We start from the raw sequence: 15089 nt of genomic DNA, 5'->3' as shown, positions 1-15089 counted from the left end.
ACAGTCCCTCCTCTTGTTATAACAAAGTAGTAATTGTTAACAATTGAAGAATCATCACTCCTCTCTTGGGACTTTGCCAACTCAGCAAGAGACAATATCCATTTTCAGATGTTATCTCAGTAGTCCATTTCTTAATCCCTTTCAGAAACAGAGTTCCCTGATTTTCTTTAAGGCAAATAAACCCCCTTTGGATGGGTTCTTAGAAGCACCCCCCACACACACACACCATTTCCCCTCAAACTGAAAGATAGGCTGTTTCCTACCCCCCATTTCCACCCAGGTTGTTCAGCTATGCCTGAGTTTTGTTGCTGAATGTAGAAAGAGTTACTACATGAAATGAAAGAGGCCTCAGGACAGGAAAGCATGAAATTTCAATGGCTGGCAGCCAGGCGATTTTGCCATGTAGAGGGACCCACATCCTTCTTGTGTGGCTGCAGCCAGATTGAGACTAGCAAAACACCTACTGTTCAAACAGCACTTGTGCAATACAGCCTATAATGAAGTACTATGACCAGTTGCTTAGAACTGGGTGATACAAACCTAATTGATTCAGAATTTTTCCTGGTTCCTTGTACAACAAATCAAAGCTATTCTTCCTACTGATGTCTGTTCTAAGAAACTACATGTTGGGTATGGTGTGCTGAAGTCAGCGCGGCTAAGGAGGAGGTATGAACAAGGCCTGGCAGGATGAAGTTGATTTTGGTCGTAGGTCCCAGAGAGGGGGCCATGCCCGCCATCCAGGGGCAAACGTCAGTGCACTTGGAAGACAGAGGGAGAGGGGAAACTTGAGGCCAGAGCCTTATTTGGAGTTTCCTTGGGAAAGGCGAGGCGGGGCAGGGTAGACAGCTTAAGACTGGCTAGTTTAAATAATTCTGGCAGGCTTTGGGCTATAGGGGTGGTCTCTACCGGCTTGGTCCCTGCTCCCAGAGTGACTTAGGGCAAGGGAAATTTTGACTTGCCATGAAGAGTTAGATAAGGAGGTAGTCGGGGATATAAACTTGGGATTGGCTGGTTTGTATATGAAAGGCACATATGTGGGCAAGTTGTCATTATCTTTAGGAATTAGCTTGCCTGGCAGGGGCAGTCTGTAAGATCCCCAAATGCCAAAGCATCAAGAAAACAGAGTTGACATAATTGACTCTGAGATGAATGGATGCCAAATAGACAATAAAGAATCTAAGACACAGAACAGTGCATGTTTTTAAATATGTCACTTGCCTGGGGCAGCGTATTCAGGATCTTAAACAGTCTTGAGTCCTCAATATCTTTCAGCACATCTCTCTCATTTTTTGATAAGAACAACTAGGGTTTTTTCAGTCTTATATAACATGCTATGCAAACACACATCAAAATCGTTGAATTTAACCTGAATGCCTCTCTAAACCCATATATGGAGAGGTTCTAGGGTTATCAGAGCTGGTGATGACTTTCCTTCATGACTGTGGCTAAAGGAACCTCTGCCCAAGCAGTGATTCTGTCTACACTGCATTTAAATGGGAATAAAGCATGCGTCTGGGTGATGGGTTGTCTTGGGGTTCTGCCTCCTTACTTTGTAAGCTACCTAACTCCCCTGCTCAAGGAGAGGCAGCCCACTGCCATCTGCTGGGCTGGCGGGCCTGCCCCCGGGGCCTCCCCGCAGTTACACTGCACCCACTGTCTTCTGGGCCCATACACACTTGGCGTGTGGTCTCACCCCCGTGGCAGAGCAGCCCCCCCACCCCTAGCTTACGTACAGCTCAGGCTCAGTGGGGTCTGTGTTTGCAATGGAGATTTACGTGTTTGAGAGACGAGCTCTTTCCCGGGGCTTCTTTGCTGATGAGCCTATGTTGCCAATGTAATGTTCTGGGTGGACTGTAAGGGATACTAATGAAATAGGTTCAAGGAAAGTGATATTACAACTGAGGCAAGTCCAAGTCTCACAGTCCTGGAAATGGAGGGACATTAGTACTTCTTGGCAGGCCGCTGGTTTGGTTTGGAGCTTGATGTCATATTCATTCTCCTGGCTGCCAGTCTCCTGAAGGAAATATTGACCTTCTTGCTTTAGTTTTCTATATTTTATGAGTTGTTCCTCACTGGATAGGCTGCTTAGTATCAGAACTGAAGGACCACTGGGTCAGGATTACCAGTAGCACTCGGGTTGTTTTCAGTTTCTCTGGTACGTTTTGGTAGGTGACCAAGCCGTGGATTTGGTGTTCCCTCCTCTCTTCTCATTCCTTTTTGGAAAGAGTTTAGATGGGCTGGGGAAAGATATTTGAAGCTGTCTGATCCAATGTAAATGAATCCTGTGGTGGGTAAATAATTTTCCTCCCTCCTTTGCCTCTCCTGGGGTAGTTTGATGAATAATGCTTCTCAAATAAGTTTATAAATATTCTACTAGAGGTAAGAGGAGTATTAAGCTCATAGCAGGTGTGCCATTAATGCTTTAGTGTGTAGGGCAGAGCAAAGAGGAAAGGAATCATCAAAATTTTGTGGTTTCATAGAATTTTCTGGAAGTGAGAGCTGGGAACAAAATACTGAGGGGTGTGGATAGCAGTGGTAAAGTGTGGGTATAATCTCACAAGATCAAGTCAGGCCATTCCTTCAATGAAGGAGCTTTTTGGGGACAAGTAGTAGGATGGGGTTATAGTTTTGTTTTTTTCCAATTATAGTATACATTTATCTTAACTCAGAAAGAAGCATAATTAGTCAATCTTGCCAAAAAATTAAAAAAAATTTTTTTTCTTTGCCTATTATCTCAAAGTCCAATTCATAAATTACTCAACTGTAGTCTAAAAGTCTTCTTTAGTAATTCATCTTCTTTAGATGCTATTGCAATTTGATCTTCAAATATCATGCTTTTCAACATATCCTGTTACATTTTATTTGTGAATAACTCAATTACGGTTGTAGTTTCTTTCTCTGATTGGCCTCAACGTCCCCATACTTTCAATCAAAAGCCTCTGGAAGAGTTAAGGAGATTTCTTACTGCCACAGCGCCACCTACTGTTAGGTCAACACAGACGCAAGATAGCGGTAGCTTAACTTGGACCCACAATTTTGCAGAGTCCTTCTGAGCTTTGGTTTTTATAAAATGCCAATTTCCTTGTCATTTTGAGAAACTATCACTTCTCTTGATAGCTATTAAGGCTCTTGCCATGGCATAAAGTCAGCAAGTTATAATAAATAAAAAAAAATATGTTCTTATTTCTTACTGTTACCTTAAATTGGCCCTGACTTCACCGACTTTGGTTTTCTGTGTCCTATAACTGTAGCAAGGGCTCCAGATTGTGTGGGCAAGGGTTTGGATCTGGCGAAAATAACCTGGGGAGCTTCCAAAGATCCTGAAAAATGTAAGAAAAACCCCCACTTAACACTTTATTTAATCTTGGCTGAAAAGACAAGAGGTCAAACCTAAAACCAGGCTTCAGGGCACCATAACGCGCCCGATGCTGGTGCCCATTTCCTGCCAAACATCGAATCTATCCTCTCTCTCTTGCTTTCTAACCGTGTTAAGAGTGGGTGATAAACCCAAATTCTTGTCCCTCTGGCTCTGGGGAGAGAACAACGTTTTGGGAGCAGTGAAGTGTATAAGACACTAGGGCAAGAATCTCAAGGGTCTGTTTATTTTTATTAATGTATTATACTCCAAAGCCACCCTGGATCTCCAACAACTGTACAACGCATGTGAAAAGAACAAGAATCTGAGAGTGAAAAATAGGTCATCCTGCCTAGAGCGGCCAGGCAAATAATTTCATTTGAAAGTCAAAGTGATTTCTAGATCCTTAGGGTCTGACCCCCACTGACTTTACTTCCTATTGAGATAAGTTCCTTTCTCTTGTTGTCCCAGAGACAACAAAGTAGGCAGGCACAGGCACCCCGAGGCGCTGCGGCCTGGTCCCCATGCAAAAAGCATAAAGCAACGCAGAGTTTTACCAGGGTCCCACATGACCAATGCGTGGCAGAGGACACTGCTTCTCACTACTTGCAAATGAAATCCAGCACTGGTGTTCGAAAGGCTAGGTAAGTTCCCTTTCTCTGACGATAGATCTACAAGAGCTTTTAAAAAAAAAGAAAGCCTGGGGGAGTATATATGGAGGCTGGGCTCCAGGACAGGAAAAGCTTAGGAGGAAGCGAAGGGACGGGGATAAGGGCAGCTGGTATGCCTTCAGGTCCTACAACAATGGTAGTTTACACCATCAAATCAGCATGAGAGAAATGCCAGTTATCTAATCTGTTGCTCTCTGCTATTTTTGTTCACCATCACCACTTCGGAACTCAAGAAGAACACTATGGTTATAAAGGAGGAGGGCCAGTGGCTTTGGCTTTGAGCCAAAGGCCCTCATTCCAGCTTCCTTCTCAAATTTCCAAATCTGCTGACTCTACACCTTCCCTTCTATAGCACACACAGAATACAGCTGGAGGTAGGGAAGTCAAGGAAAAGTAACATTCACAGAGCACTCTGCTAAGAGCTTTCACGTTCACTACCTCATTTAACGTTCATAACAAAAGGAATGTCACTAGGCCACCGTCAGCGGGAAAGGACTTTTGAGTGGTTTTTGAACAGCATCCTGGGATGAACTGCTATCTTGTTCAGACGGCCTGATGAACAGGATCACACAGCTTAAAGGCCTGGTTGGCTAGACTTGGGGAAGGGGCAAGAGGTCAGGGAGCAGACTTTTGCTACATTCATGGACTCAATCACTGAGTTAACTGGACCAGACAGGAGCTAAAACACTTTTCACAGGCATTTTAGTGGGCCCTTTGCAGGAAAACTTCCCAACTCTCGGAAAGACGTGAAAACCTTTTGACTTATTATGGGGGTTGTTCTCCCTTAGAAAAATGCTTTTAATAGCAGCCTAATCTCCTCCTTTTTATAGGATGTGCTTCTGAACCCCCAGAATAATGCCTTTAAATCTATGTGCAATAGAGAAAAACAGATAATTTGTGGGTGAAACACAGAAGTGCCAGGTTATTATTTAGATATTATTATATTGCTAAGGTAAAACATTTATTGGGAAGTCTGGAAAATGCCTGAACCTTAATCACCTCACATTCATCAGCATTTCTCTAAGGATCAAGAACCCCAAGGAAGTCATGGAAGAGAAACAAATTCAAAGGACTTTAGAGGCCCAGAGTCATTTGGAGACAAAAGCAGTCAACAGAAGGCTATGTAAACAAGGTGAGAAGACAATGCACTTATCTTCAGTTAGAAGCATGGAGAAAAGTATTCATAGATGATAGAAGCTTAGGAGAACCAGGAGTCCAACTTCTCCGTGTTCTGTGGTTTTCTATTGATACCAAATTCAGTACAACTGTTACAGAAACTTCTAAGTACCGTCAACAGTCAGTCAACACTACTTCATGATCAAGATGCTGGAGTGTGACCTGCCTGGTCGCTCAAATTTCCAACTTCCTTGCCCAGAGTGCACGCAAAGAGTTCAGTTCCATACTTAATGTATCAAGTAGACACGCAAATGAAATAGGCAGGTTTCCTGGATCTCCTGAGCTTTGTAAACCTCCCCAGCCTCAGCACATCTGAAGATCTGCCGAGGCTCTGTGAGCTCTGTCTCATGGAAATCACCCTAGGTAGGCCATGGTTCTCTTAACCTCCCACTTCTCAGGCCGTACGCCTGAGCTGAATTTAAGTTAAATTTAAATTAACTTAAAGTTAGTTAAAGTTAAGTTAAATTTAAGGCAATTTAACTTCCTTAAAAATAACGACCATGTTCTAGGAGTTCTTTTTAGGGGGAAAGGGGGCGGGGACTTATATACCCATCAACTATTTCTTGAATTCAGGTTTGAAGAGTTTAAGTGGAAAACAAAATCTATACTCTTTTCATATTATTATCTGACTTGGGTACAGTTACAGAGCCTTTCTCTATATACAGTAAGCCTATGAAGTGTATGTATTAATAATTATCCCCATGATACAGGGAAACGAACCAGACTCCTTAACAATCTTGTCATCATTTTAAGGTGTATTATATCACACACACACACACACACACACACACCCACCCTTGCACCCTGCCCTTAAGCCTCCTATTCCCCAGCTACACTGATACGGGGGGCTCCCAGAACACAGCCCCGTTTCACCACCAGCCCCCTTCCCTCACTGGCCTTTGCCCACACTGGTCTCTCTTCCTGGACCTCCTTCCACCCCAGGCCTCCCCTCTCCCGGCTGACCTGTCACAGTCAGACCCCGGGTTAGACGCGTCTTCCTCTAGGAAGCCCTCTTCTATCCCTAAAGAGCCCGGGCCAAGTTGCTTGGGTTCAAACACTGCCCCACCACTGACCAGCTGTGGGAATTTGGATTATGGTTCATAATCTGTCTGTGCCTTTACTTCTTCAGCTGTAAAACAGGGACTACAGCGCCCATATTGCACGTGAGCTTTGTGAACAGATGAGTTATGACGTGTGAAGCATTCCGCAGTGTCCTGACACACAGCAGCGCCGTGACTATTACTCTCTGTGGCCCCAGTGCCGGGCACTCCCTCCTGCATCCGCATCCTGTCACCCTCTCTCTCCCTGAGCCTCTGAGTTTCTTGACTGCAGGGAAGGCCTAGGTCCTGCTTCATGTGTCTCAGTTGCCCAGCATGCTACTTTCTCCACAGGAGGTGTTCAAAAATAAATACTTGTTGAATCGAATAGTGGATATGCTATTTTCTGACTACTTATGAGTGCACTTTTATGAACTCTTACTCACAGAAAACTATCCCTGGGCCAGGGCTGCCTTAGACGTTGAGAGGCTTGAGGCCCTCAGCTGCTACCTGGCAACAGACCGTGACGTCAGCACGCAGGACGCAGACCGGACCACAGCTCCAGATCTGCACCCACGGATCAGCTCCCGCACGGCTCTCCACTTTCTGAGTCTGTTTGCTCACATGGAGGGGACAAGGGTATGCCTCACGGGGCTGCGGTGAGGATTCAACGTAAGATGCTAATACTATGTGTGGAAACACCACATAAACGGTAAAACGCCGGTCAAATACAGGCAATTTTTACTAAATGCTGCAAATGTGGTAACACTCTGCCAGACGGGGAAATTTCACCTACCCCAAACTAAGCTCAGAAATACCACTTCACCCTAAAATGTATCATCTGAAAGAAAAGAGCAACCACATGCCTGTTTGCCAACCTTCAGAAGCCTGAGAGGCTTCCTTCTCTGAACTGGAGCTCTCCTCAGACGCAGAGGAGAGAAGGGTGGGCCCGGTCCCTCCCCACTGCCCCGCCCGGGACTCACCTGTGGAGCTGGTGATGGGCACGAAGGCTGCAGAGTTAAGGCTGCTCTGGAGTCCGTTCAGCTGCCCTTCTGCGGAGGCCCCTCTGAAACACAAGCGGCTTGGTTAGACCTGAAGACAGAAGGCGAGGTCAACTACAGCCCTTCAGGGGCGCTGCCTCTTGCTTCTGCGTTTGTCCCCCCCAACCCCGCTTCTTTTAAGACTTCTTTCAAGTACATTTGTCATTTTATCAGAAAGGACTTCTACTATCAACCTATCTCCTTCTTCTGAAGTGTTACGTGTTTTAAAATTGATTGTCCATTTCTCCCCACTAGAACAAAGCTTCAAGAAAACATAGGCTTGGATCATGACTGTGTCCCCAGCCCCCTCACTACCTATCACAGCGCCTGCACCTAATAAGCAGATAGCTCGTTTACTGAATGAGTAAATTAAGTTCCTGGTATTGACTTAGATAAATCATAAGACATTAAAAAAAAAAAGTAGTTTTATGTAGAACACTAGTTCGCAACTGGGGGAGGAAGGAGGGGCAGATTTAGCCCTTTATCCCTTCCCTCCCAGCAAGGGACATTTGGTGACGCTGAGATATCTGTGGTTGTCACGACTGTGGGGCCTGCTGGCATCTAGTGCGTAGAGGCCAGGAATGGTGCTAAGCCTTTCCCACAGTGCCCCTGGAAAGTGCCCCCAAAGAATATCCTAGTCCAAGATGTCAGCTGTGCCAAGGTTCAGAAACCACATATATAGGCACCTCCCCTCACACCAAGTTTTGACAAGAGATAGGACAGAGTATTTTAGATTCTTTCAGCACAGGTTCCCCAGCCGCTTGCTTTAGAAATTCTTACACTGGTCTGATGCCCTACAGACTATGCCAGGTCTTCCTGCTTGCTACAGGTTCTTACAGCTTTGTCATTCTTTCATTTCATTTACCAAAATTATATATTTTTTTCTTTAAAAATTTTTTTTTCCTTGACTGAGTCTCATGGCATGCAGAACTTCTGAGGGGTCAAACCTGCATGCCCTGCAGTGGAAGAACAAAGGCTTAACCACTGGACCACCAGGAAAGCCCCTGCCAAAACCATGGGACTGTGGGGTAGCTGGGAGCTTAACATCTGCCATCCTTGCCAGAAGGTGAGCTCCATGAAGACAGGGACTGCTTCAGTCCTACACACTGTTATATACTTAAAATTTCTAGAAGTATTCTGACCCACTGCCCCATAAATACACTTATTTGTTGGGCCTGTCTACCTTGATTTCCGTTGACATATAAAAATTTTACCTGGGAGAATCAGTAAACACCCTCTTCCAACAACACAAGAGAAGACTCTACACATGGACATCACCAAATGGTCAGTACCCAAATCAGACTGATCATATTCTTTGCAGCCGAAGATGGAGAAGCTCCATACAGTCAGCAAAAACAACACCAGGAGCTGACTGTGGCTCAGATTATTGCCAAATTCAGGTTTAAATTGAAGAAAGTGGGGAAACCACTAGACCATTCAGGTATGACCTAAATCAAATCCCTTAAGATTATACAGTGGAAGTGACAAATAGTTTCAAGGGATTAGATCTGATAGAGTGCCTGAAGATCTATGAACAGAGGTTCGTGACATTGTACAGGAGGCAGTGATCAAGACCATCCCCAAGAAAAAGAAATGCAAAAAAGGCAAAATGGTTGTCTGAGGAGGCCTTACAAATAGCTGAGAAAAGAGAAGTGAAAGGTAAAGAAGAAAAGGAAAGATACATTCATTTGAATGCAGATTTCCAAAGAATAGCAAGGAGAGATAAGAAAGCCTCCCTAAGTGATCAATGCAAAGAAATAGAGGGAAACAATAGAATGGGAAAGACTAGAGATCTCTTCAAGAAAATTAGAGATACCAAGGGAATATTTCATGCAAAGATGGGCACAATAAGGACAGAAATGGTATAGATCTAACAGAAGCAGAAGTTATTAAGAAGAGGAGACAAGAATGCACAGAACTATACAAAAAAGATCTTCATACCCAGATAATCATGATGGTGTAATCACTCATCTAGAGCCAGACATCCTGGAGTAAAAGTCAAGTGGGTCTTAGGAAGTATCAAAGCTAGTGGAGGTGATGGAATTCCAGTTGAGCTATTTCAAATCCTAAAAGATGATGCTGTGAAAGTGCTGCACTCAATATGCCAGCAAATTTGAAAAACTCAGCAGTGGCCACAGGGCTGGAAAAGGTCAATTTTCATTCCAATCCCAAAGAAAGGCAATGCCAAAGAATGTTCAAACTATCGCACAATTGCACTCATTTCACATGCTAGCAGAGTAATGCTCAAAATTCTCCAAGCCAGGCCTCAACAGTACATGAAACAAGAACTTCCAGATGTACAAGCCGGGTTTAACAAAGGCAGAGGAACCAGAGATCAAATTGCCAACATCCGTTGGATCATACAGAAAGCAAGAGAATTCGAGAAAAACATCTGCTTCATTGACTGTATTAATTAAAGCCTTGAACTATGTGGATCACAACAAACTGTGGATAATTCTTCAAGAGATGGGAATACCAGACCACTCTACCTGCCTCCTGAGAAATCTGTATTCAGGTCAAGAAGTTTTTCCATGGAAATGCTGGTACATACATTTCAACTTCTGGACAACTCACTCCTAAATGAGAACTTTTAAAACACTGCTTGTCTAGAGCCTGCATGTTAACTTGCACTTGCTGATCTATTTCTGCAATGATTCTTTGCTGTTCTCATAGGGAGTACCTGTATTTTAGGAAATATTTACATAGGAAGGTAAGCATATGTTCCCTCGGTTGTTCCTCAGTTGCTGGGCTTTAACATTAAGATAACAGGACCTACCTCATAACGTTGTTAAGATTTAAATAAGATGGTAGATGTAAAGTGCATCTTAGTACAGTGTCAGGCATTACATTCAGGGCTGAATAAACATTAATTATTAATATAATATTATTATTTTTACTTAGGAATACATGAATCACAGACTTGTCATGGCGAAGGACTTGTGTAACTCAGTGAAGCTATGAGCCATGCCGTGTAGAGCCACCCACCGTGACCCACCGTGACAGATGGGTCACGGTGGAGAGTTCTGGCAAAACGTGGTTCACTGGAGGTGGGAATGGCAAACCACTCCCGTATTCTTGCTGTGAGCACCCCATGAACATAATGGAAAGGCAAAAAAATATGACGCTGGAAGATAAGCCCTCCAGGTGGGATGGTGTCCAATATGCTCCTGGGGAAGAGTAGATAGCAGTTACTAGTAGCCCTAGGAAGAACAGGAGGCTGAGCCAAAGCAGAAATGGCACTCAGTTGTGGATGTGTCTGGTGGTAAAAGCAAAGTCCAGTGCTGTAAAGAGCAATATTGCATAGGAACCTGGAATGTTAGGTCCATGAATCAAGGTAAATTGCAAGTGGTCAAGCAGGAGATGGCAAGAATGAACATCAACATCTCAGGAATCAGTGAACTAAAATGGACAGGAATGGGCGAATTTAATTCAAAAGACCATTATATCTACTACTGTGGGCAAGAATTCCTTAGAAGAAATGGAGTCATAGTCAACAAGAGTATCTGAAATGCAGTACTTGGATGCAATCTCAGAAACAACAGAAGGTTCTCGCTTCATTTCCAAGACAAACCTTTCAGCCACACAGTAATCCACGTGTCTATGTCCCAGCCTCTAATGTCGAAGAAGCTGAAGTTGACCGGTTCTATGAAGACTTAGATCATGCTCCTTATTGCAAAATTCAGGCTTAAATTGAAGGAAGTAGGGAAAGTAGGGAAAAGAAGACCTAAACCAAATTCCTTATGATTATACAGTGGTGATGATGAATAGATTAAAAGGATTAGATCTGCCAGACAGAGTGCCTGAAGAACTATGGATGGAGGGTCGTACCATTGTACAAGAGGCAATGACCAAAATAATCTCAAAGAAAAATAAAAGAATGTAAGGAGGTAAAGTGCTTGTCTGAACAGGCTTTATAGATATCTGAGAAAAGAAGAGAAAGGCAAGGAAGAAAGGGAAAGATATACCCAACTGAATGCAGAGTTCCAGAAAACAGCAAGGAGAGATAAGAAAGCCTTCTTAAGTGAGCAATGCAAAGAAATAGAGGAAAGCAACAGAATGACAAAGAATAGAAATCTCTTCAAGAAATCTGAATTTATCAAGGAACATTTCATGCATGGATGGGCATGATAAAGGACAGAAATGGTAAGGACCTAACAGAAGCAGAAGAGATTAAGAAGAGGTAGCAAGAGTATGCAGAAGAATGATACAAAAAAAGTCTTAATGACCCAGATTACCATGATGGTATGGTCAGTCCCCTAAAGTCAGTCATCCTGGGGTGTCAAGTCAGTGGGCATTAGGAAGCAGCTAGCTGGATGTAATGGAATTCCAGATGAATTATTTCAAATCCTAAAAGATTTGAAAGTATAAAAGTGCTGCACTCAATATGTCAGCAAATTTAGAAAACTCAGCAGTGGCCACAGGACTGGAAAAGTCAGTTTTCTTTCCAATCCCAAAGATGAGCAATGCCAAAGAATCTTCAAACTACTGTACAATTGTGCTCATTTCACATGCTGGTAAGGTGATGCTCAAATCCTTTAAGCTAGGCTTCAGCAGTAGCCTAGCCAAGATGTTCCAGATGGACAAGATGGGTTTAGAAAAGGCAGAGGAACCAGAGATCAAATTGCCAACATTTATAGGATCATATAGAAAGCAAGAGAATTCCAGAAAAACATCTATTTCTGTTTCACTGACTATGCTAAAGCCTTTTGACTATGTGGACCACAACAAACTGTAGAAAATTCTTAGAGATGAGAATACCAGACCACCTTACTTGGCTCCTGAGATACCTGTATTGGAGGTCCAGTTAGAGCTGGACATGGTACAACAGACTGGTTCTAAATTGGGAAAAGAGTATGCCAAGGCTGTTCACCCTGCTTATTTAACTTCTATGCAGAATACATCATACAAAATGCTGGGCTAGATGAATCACAAGCTGGAATCAAGATTGCTGGGAGAAATATCAGCAATCTGAGATATGCAGGTGATACTTGTCTAATGGTAGAAAGTGAACAGGAACTAAAGAGTCTCTTGATGAGGGTGAAAGAGAAGAGTGAAAAAGCTGGCTTAAAACTCAACATTCAAAAACTAAGACCATGGCATCCAGTACCATAATTTCATGGCAAGTAGAAGGCGAAAAAGTAGAAGCAGTGACAGATTTTATCTTCTTGGGTTCCAAAATCACTGCAGATGGTGGCTACAGCCAAGAAATTAAAAGACACCTGCTCCTTGAAAGGAAAGCTATGACAAACATAGAGAGCATATTAAAAAGCAGAGGCATCACTTTGCTGACAAAGGTTGGCATAGCCAAAGCTATGGTCTTTCTAGTGGTCCTATGTGGATGTGAGAGTTGGACCATACAGAAGGTTGAGTGCCGAAGAATTGATGCTTTTGAACTGTGGTGCTGGAGAAGACTCTAGAGAGTCTTTGAACCACAAGGAGATCAAACCAGTCAATCTTTAAGGAAATTAACCCTGACTATTCCTTGGAAGGACTGGTGCTGAAGCTGAAGCTCCAATACTTTGGCCATCTGATTAGAAGAGATGACTCACTGGAAAAGACTGATGGTGGGAAAAGTTGAAGGCAAAAGGAGAAGGGAGCAGCTGATGATGAGATGGTTAGACAGCATCACCGACTCAATGGACATGAATTTGAGCAAACTCCAGGAGACATCAAAAGACAGGGAAGCCTGGTGTGCTGCAGTCCATGGGGTCACAAAAAGTCAGACATAACTTAGGGACACTACAACCACAGGAATATCAACAGTCTTTGCATTTACTATGGGCCTATCTATGTGAAGAAGTATTTTTAAAAAATAGATTTATTTGGCTGTCACGTCTTAGTTACGGCATGTGGAATCTCTGTGCAGCATGTGCTCTCTAGATGTGCACTCTAGGGAGGCTCAGTAGTTGTGGTATGTGGGCTTAGTTGCCCCACAACATGTGGATCTTAGTTTCCCAACCAGAGATCCCACCCTGCATTTAAAGGCAGATTTTTAACCACTGGACCACCAGGGAAGTCCCCTACATGAAGAAATATTAAGTTGGATGACTCACTGATTCTAATTTAGTATGAATTATGAGTGCTAAACTGTAGAAGAATGACCATTCAGAACCTGCAACTTAACAGCAATTTGCTATTAAAGTCAAAAGGTAATTGTTGGTAACTTATGAGGCAGAAATCAAAATCAGTCAAAATTACTTTCCAACTCTCTTTGGAAGACAGGTCTCATTTGAGACTGACAAGCAGCCTCAATAAATCTAACATAGGACTTCCCAGTCTCCTGAGAAACCTTTATGTAGGTCAAGAAACAATGATTAGAACTGGACATGGAACAACAGACTGGTTCAAAATTGGGAAAGGAGTACAACAAGGCTGTATATTGTCACCCTGTTAATTTAGCTTATATGCATAGTACATCACGCAAAATGCTGGGCTGGATGAATCACAAAAGCTAGAGTTCAAACCAAGGAGAGTGTGAGGGATGACTGATTCTGCAGTGTTCCTCAACTGTTATTCCTGGAAATGGTGAAAGTTCTGGAGGTGGAAGAAGAGTTAGACGTGGTCTTACTACGATCTCAGCTGCGGTAACTAGCTTAGTTCAGACCCTTCTCTGCCCATGAACTGTCTATAATTATCAAAAACTGCTGAAGGGCAGGATTCCTGATGAACTGAGCCACCTAAAAAGTGAAATAAGATAGGTGGCTATGTTAGTAGCAGTGATGAATTAGAAGAACTCTGTTAATGGGTGACATCTCAACACAGAAAGGAACTTTCCTTGGGACATGTTCAAAGTTAGGACCTAAGGAGTGTCCTCAAATATTAGGTATATACTTCCCAACCCAGAATTCAATTCACTCGCTCCATTTCTTTCTACTCTTTTTGCCTCTTCCATTTCCCTGAGGTCTGCATTTATTATTTTGAGAGATTTCTTCTAGGCCAAGTCTCTACTTAGGGAATAGAAGATGATTAAATGGCTGGCTAGGAGTCCCACCACCATGAAGATCACACCATACAGCAGGCCTACGTACCATGCCATCACCAAGGAGGGCTATAACGGGTAAAATTCCCATTATCCATTTGGCTGGTAAGGGTGACTGTATTTCCTTTATTTGTGGCTTCCTCTCCCTGCCTCCGACCATTATTTCGGTCAGTGGAAGCTTTTCCTGGAAGTGATATTCCTTCTTTAGGATCTGTTTTGATCATTACCTCACAAGGCTGACTGTGGTCTGGTGCTATATTTCAAGACTTTCCACATCTCTAACATAGAGGTACTAGTTTTCTATTTCAATGGTTTAGTGAAAGTCTATCTTGGATTCATGCCACCACACTAGGAATGACCTCTCCACAGAAGGGAGGACCCTCAAAAGGAAAATGCTCAAGATTTGACAGAAAGAGTCGAGTTAGAAATGCTGGTCTCACCAGGGCTGTGGCAAACAGCTGTGGTGGCATTTATCAAGGTCCTGAAAAGAAACATCCTCAAACTTAATCAATTTTATAAAATACTGGTGACTACCACTTTCAATTCTCAAAGGACAGAAGAAATCCTAAGATGCAAATTAGGTTAAAGAATTGAATTCCACCCCTGCCCCAGCCCCCGCCAAAAGACTTCAACTTTGCTTAGCAAACATTTCTCACAGATTAATTATCTTTTAATTTTCCGTACAACATATCTATGTGCAGATAGGTGTATGTATAATCCTGTCCAGGGATGATATACACATTTCACAAACAGATACTAAGGGCTTTCCTTGTGGCTCTGCTGGTAAAGCATCCGCCTGCAATGCAGGAGACCTGGGTTCCATCTCTGGGT

At 43.2% G+C, this 15089-nt stretch overlaps 1 protein-coding gene across 11 annotated transcripts in view; it reads right to left on the bottom strand.

Moving 5' to 3' along the window:
• Positions 1–15089, bottom strand: part of TTLL5 (tubulin tyrosine ligase like 5) — a 404612-nt gene that overhangs the window by 45475 nt on the left and 344048 nt on the right. For 10 of the 11 annotated variants that reach the window (XM_065940163.1, XM_065940162.1, XM_065940165.1 and 7 more), the window contains 2 exons: positions 7223–7305; positions 3198–3320 (listed from right to left, as the gene is read on the bottom strand). In XM_065940163.1, coding sequence (XP_065796235.1) covers positions 3199–3320; positions 7223–7305 — 205 coding nt within the window. In that variant the 3' untranslated portion in view covers position 3198. The remainder of the gene's footprint in view (positions 1–3197; positions 3321–7222; positions 7306–15089) is intronic. The other variant, XM_065940173.1, reaches the window with a different exon arrangement.

The sequence above is a fragment of the Muntiacus reevesi genome, chromosome 7, assembly GCF_963930625.1.
Source record: "Muntiacus reevesi chromosome 7, mMunRee1.1, whole genome shotgun sequence".
Taxonomy (NCBI): Eukaryota; Metazoa; Chordata; class Mammalia; order Artiodactyla; family Cervidae; genus Muntiacus; species Muntiacus reevesi.
This window is presented reverse-complemented; position numbering and strand designations above follow the sequence as displayed.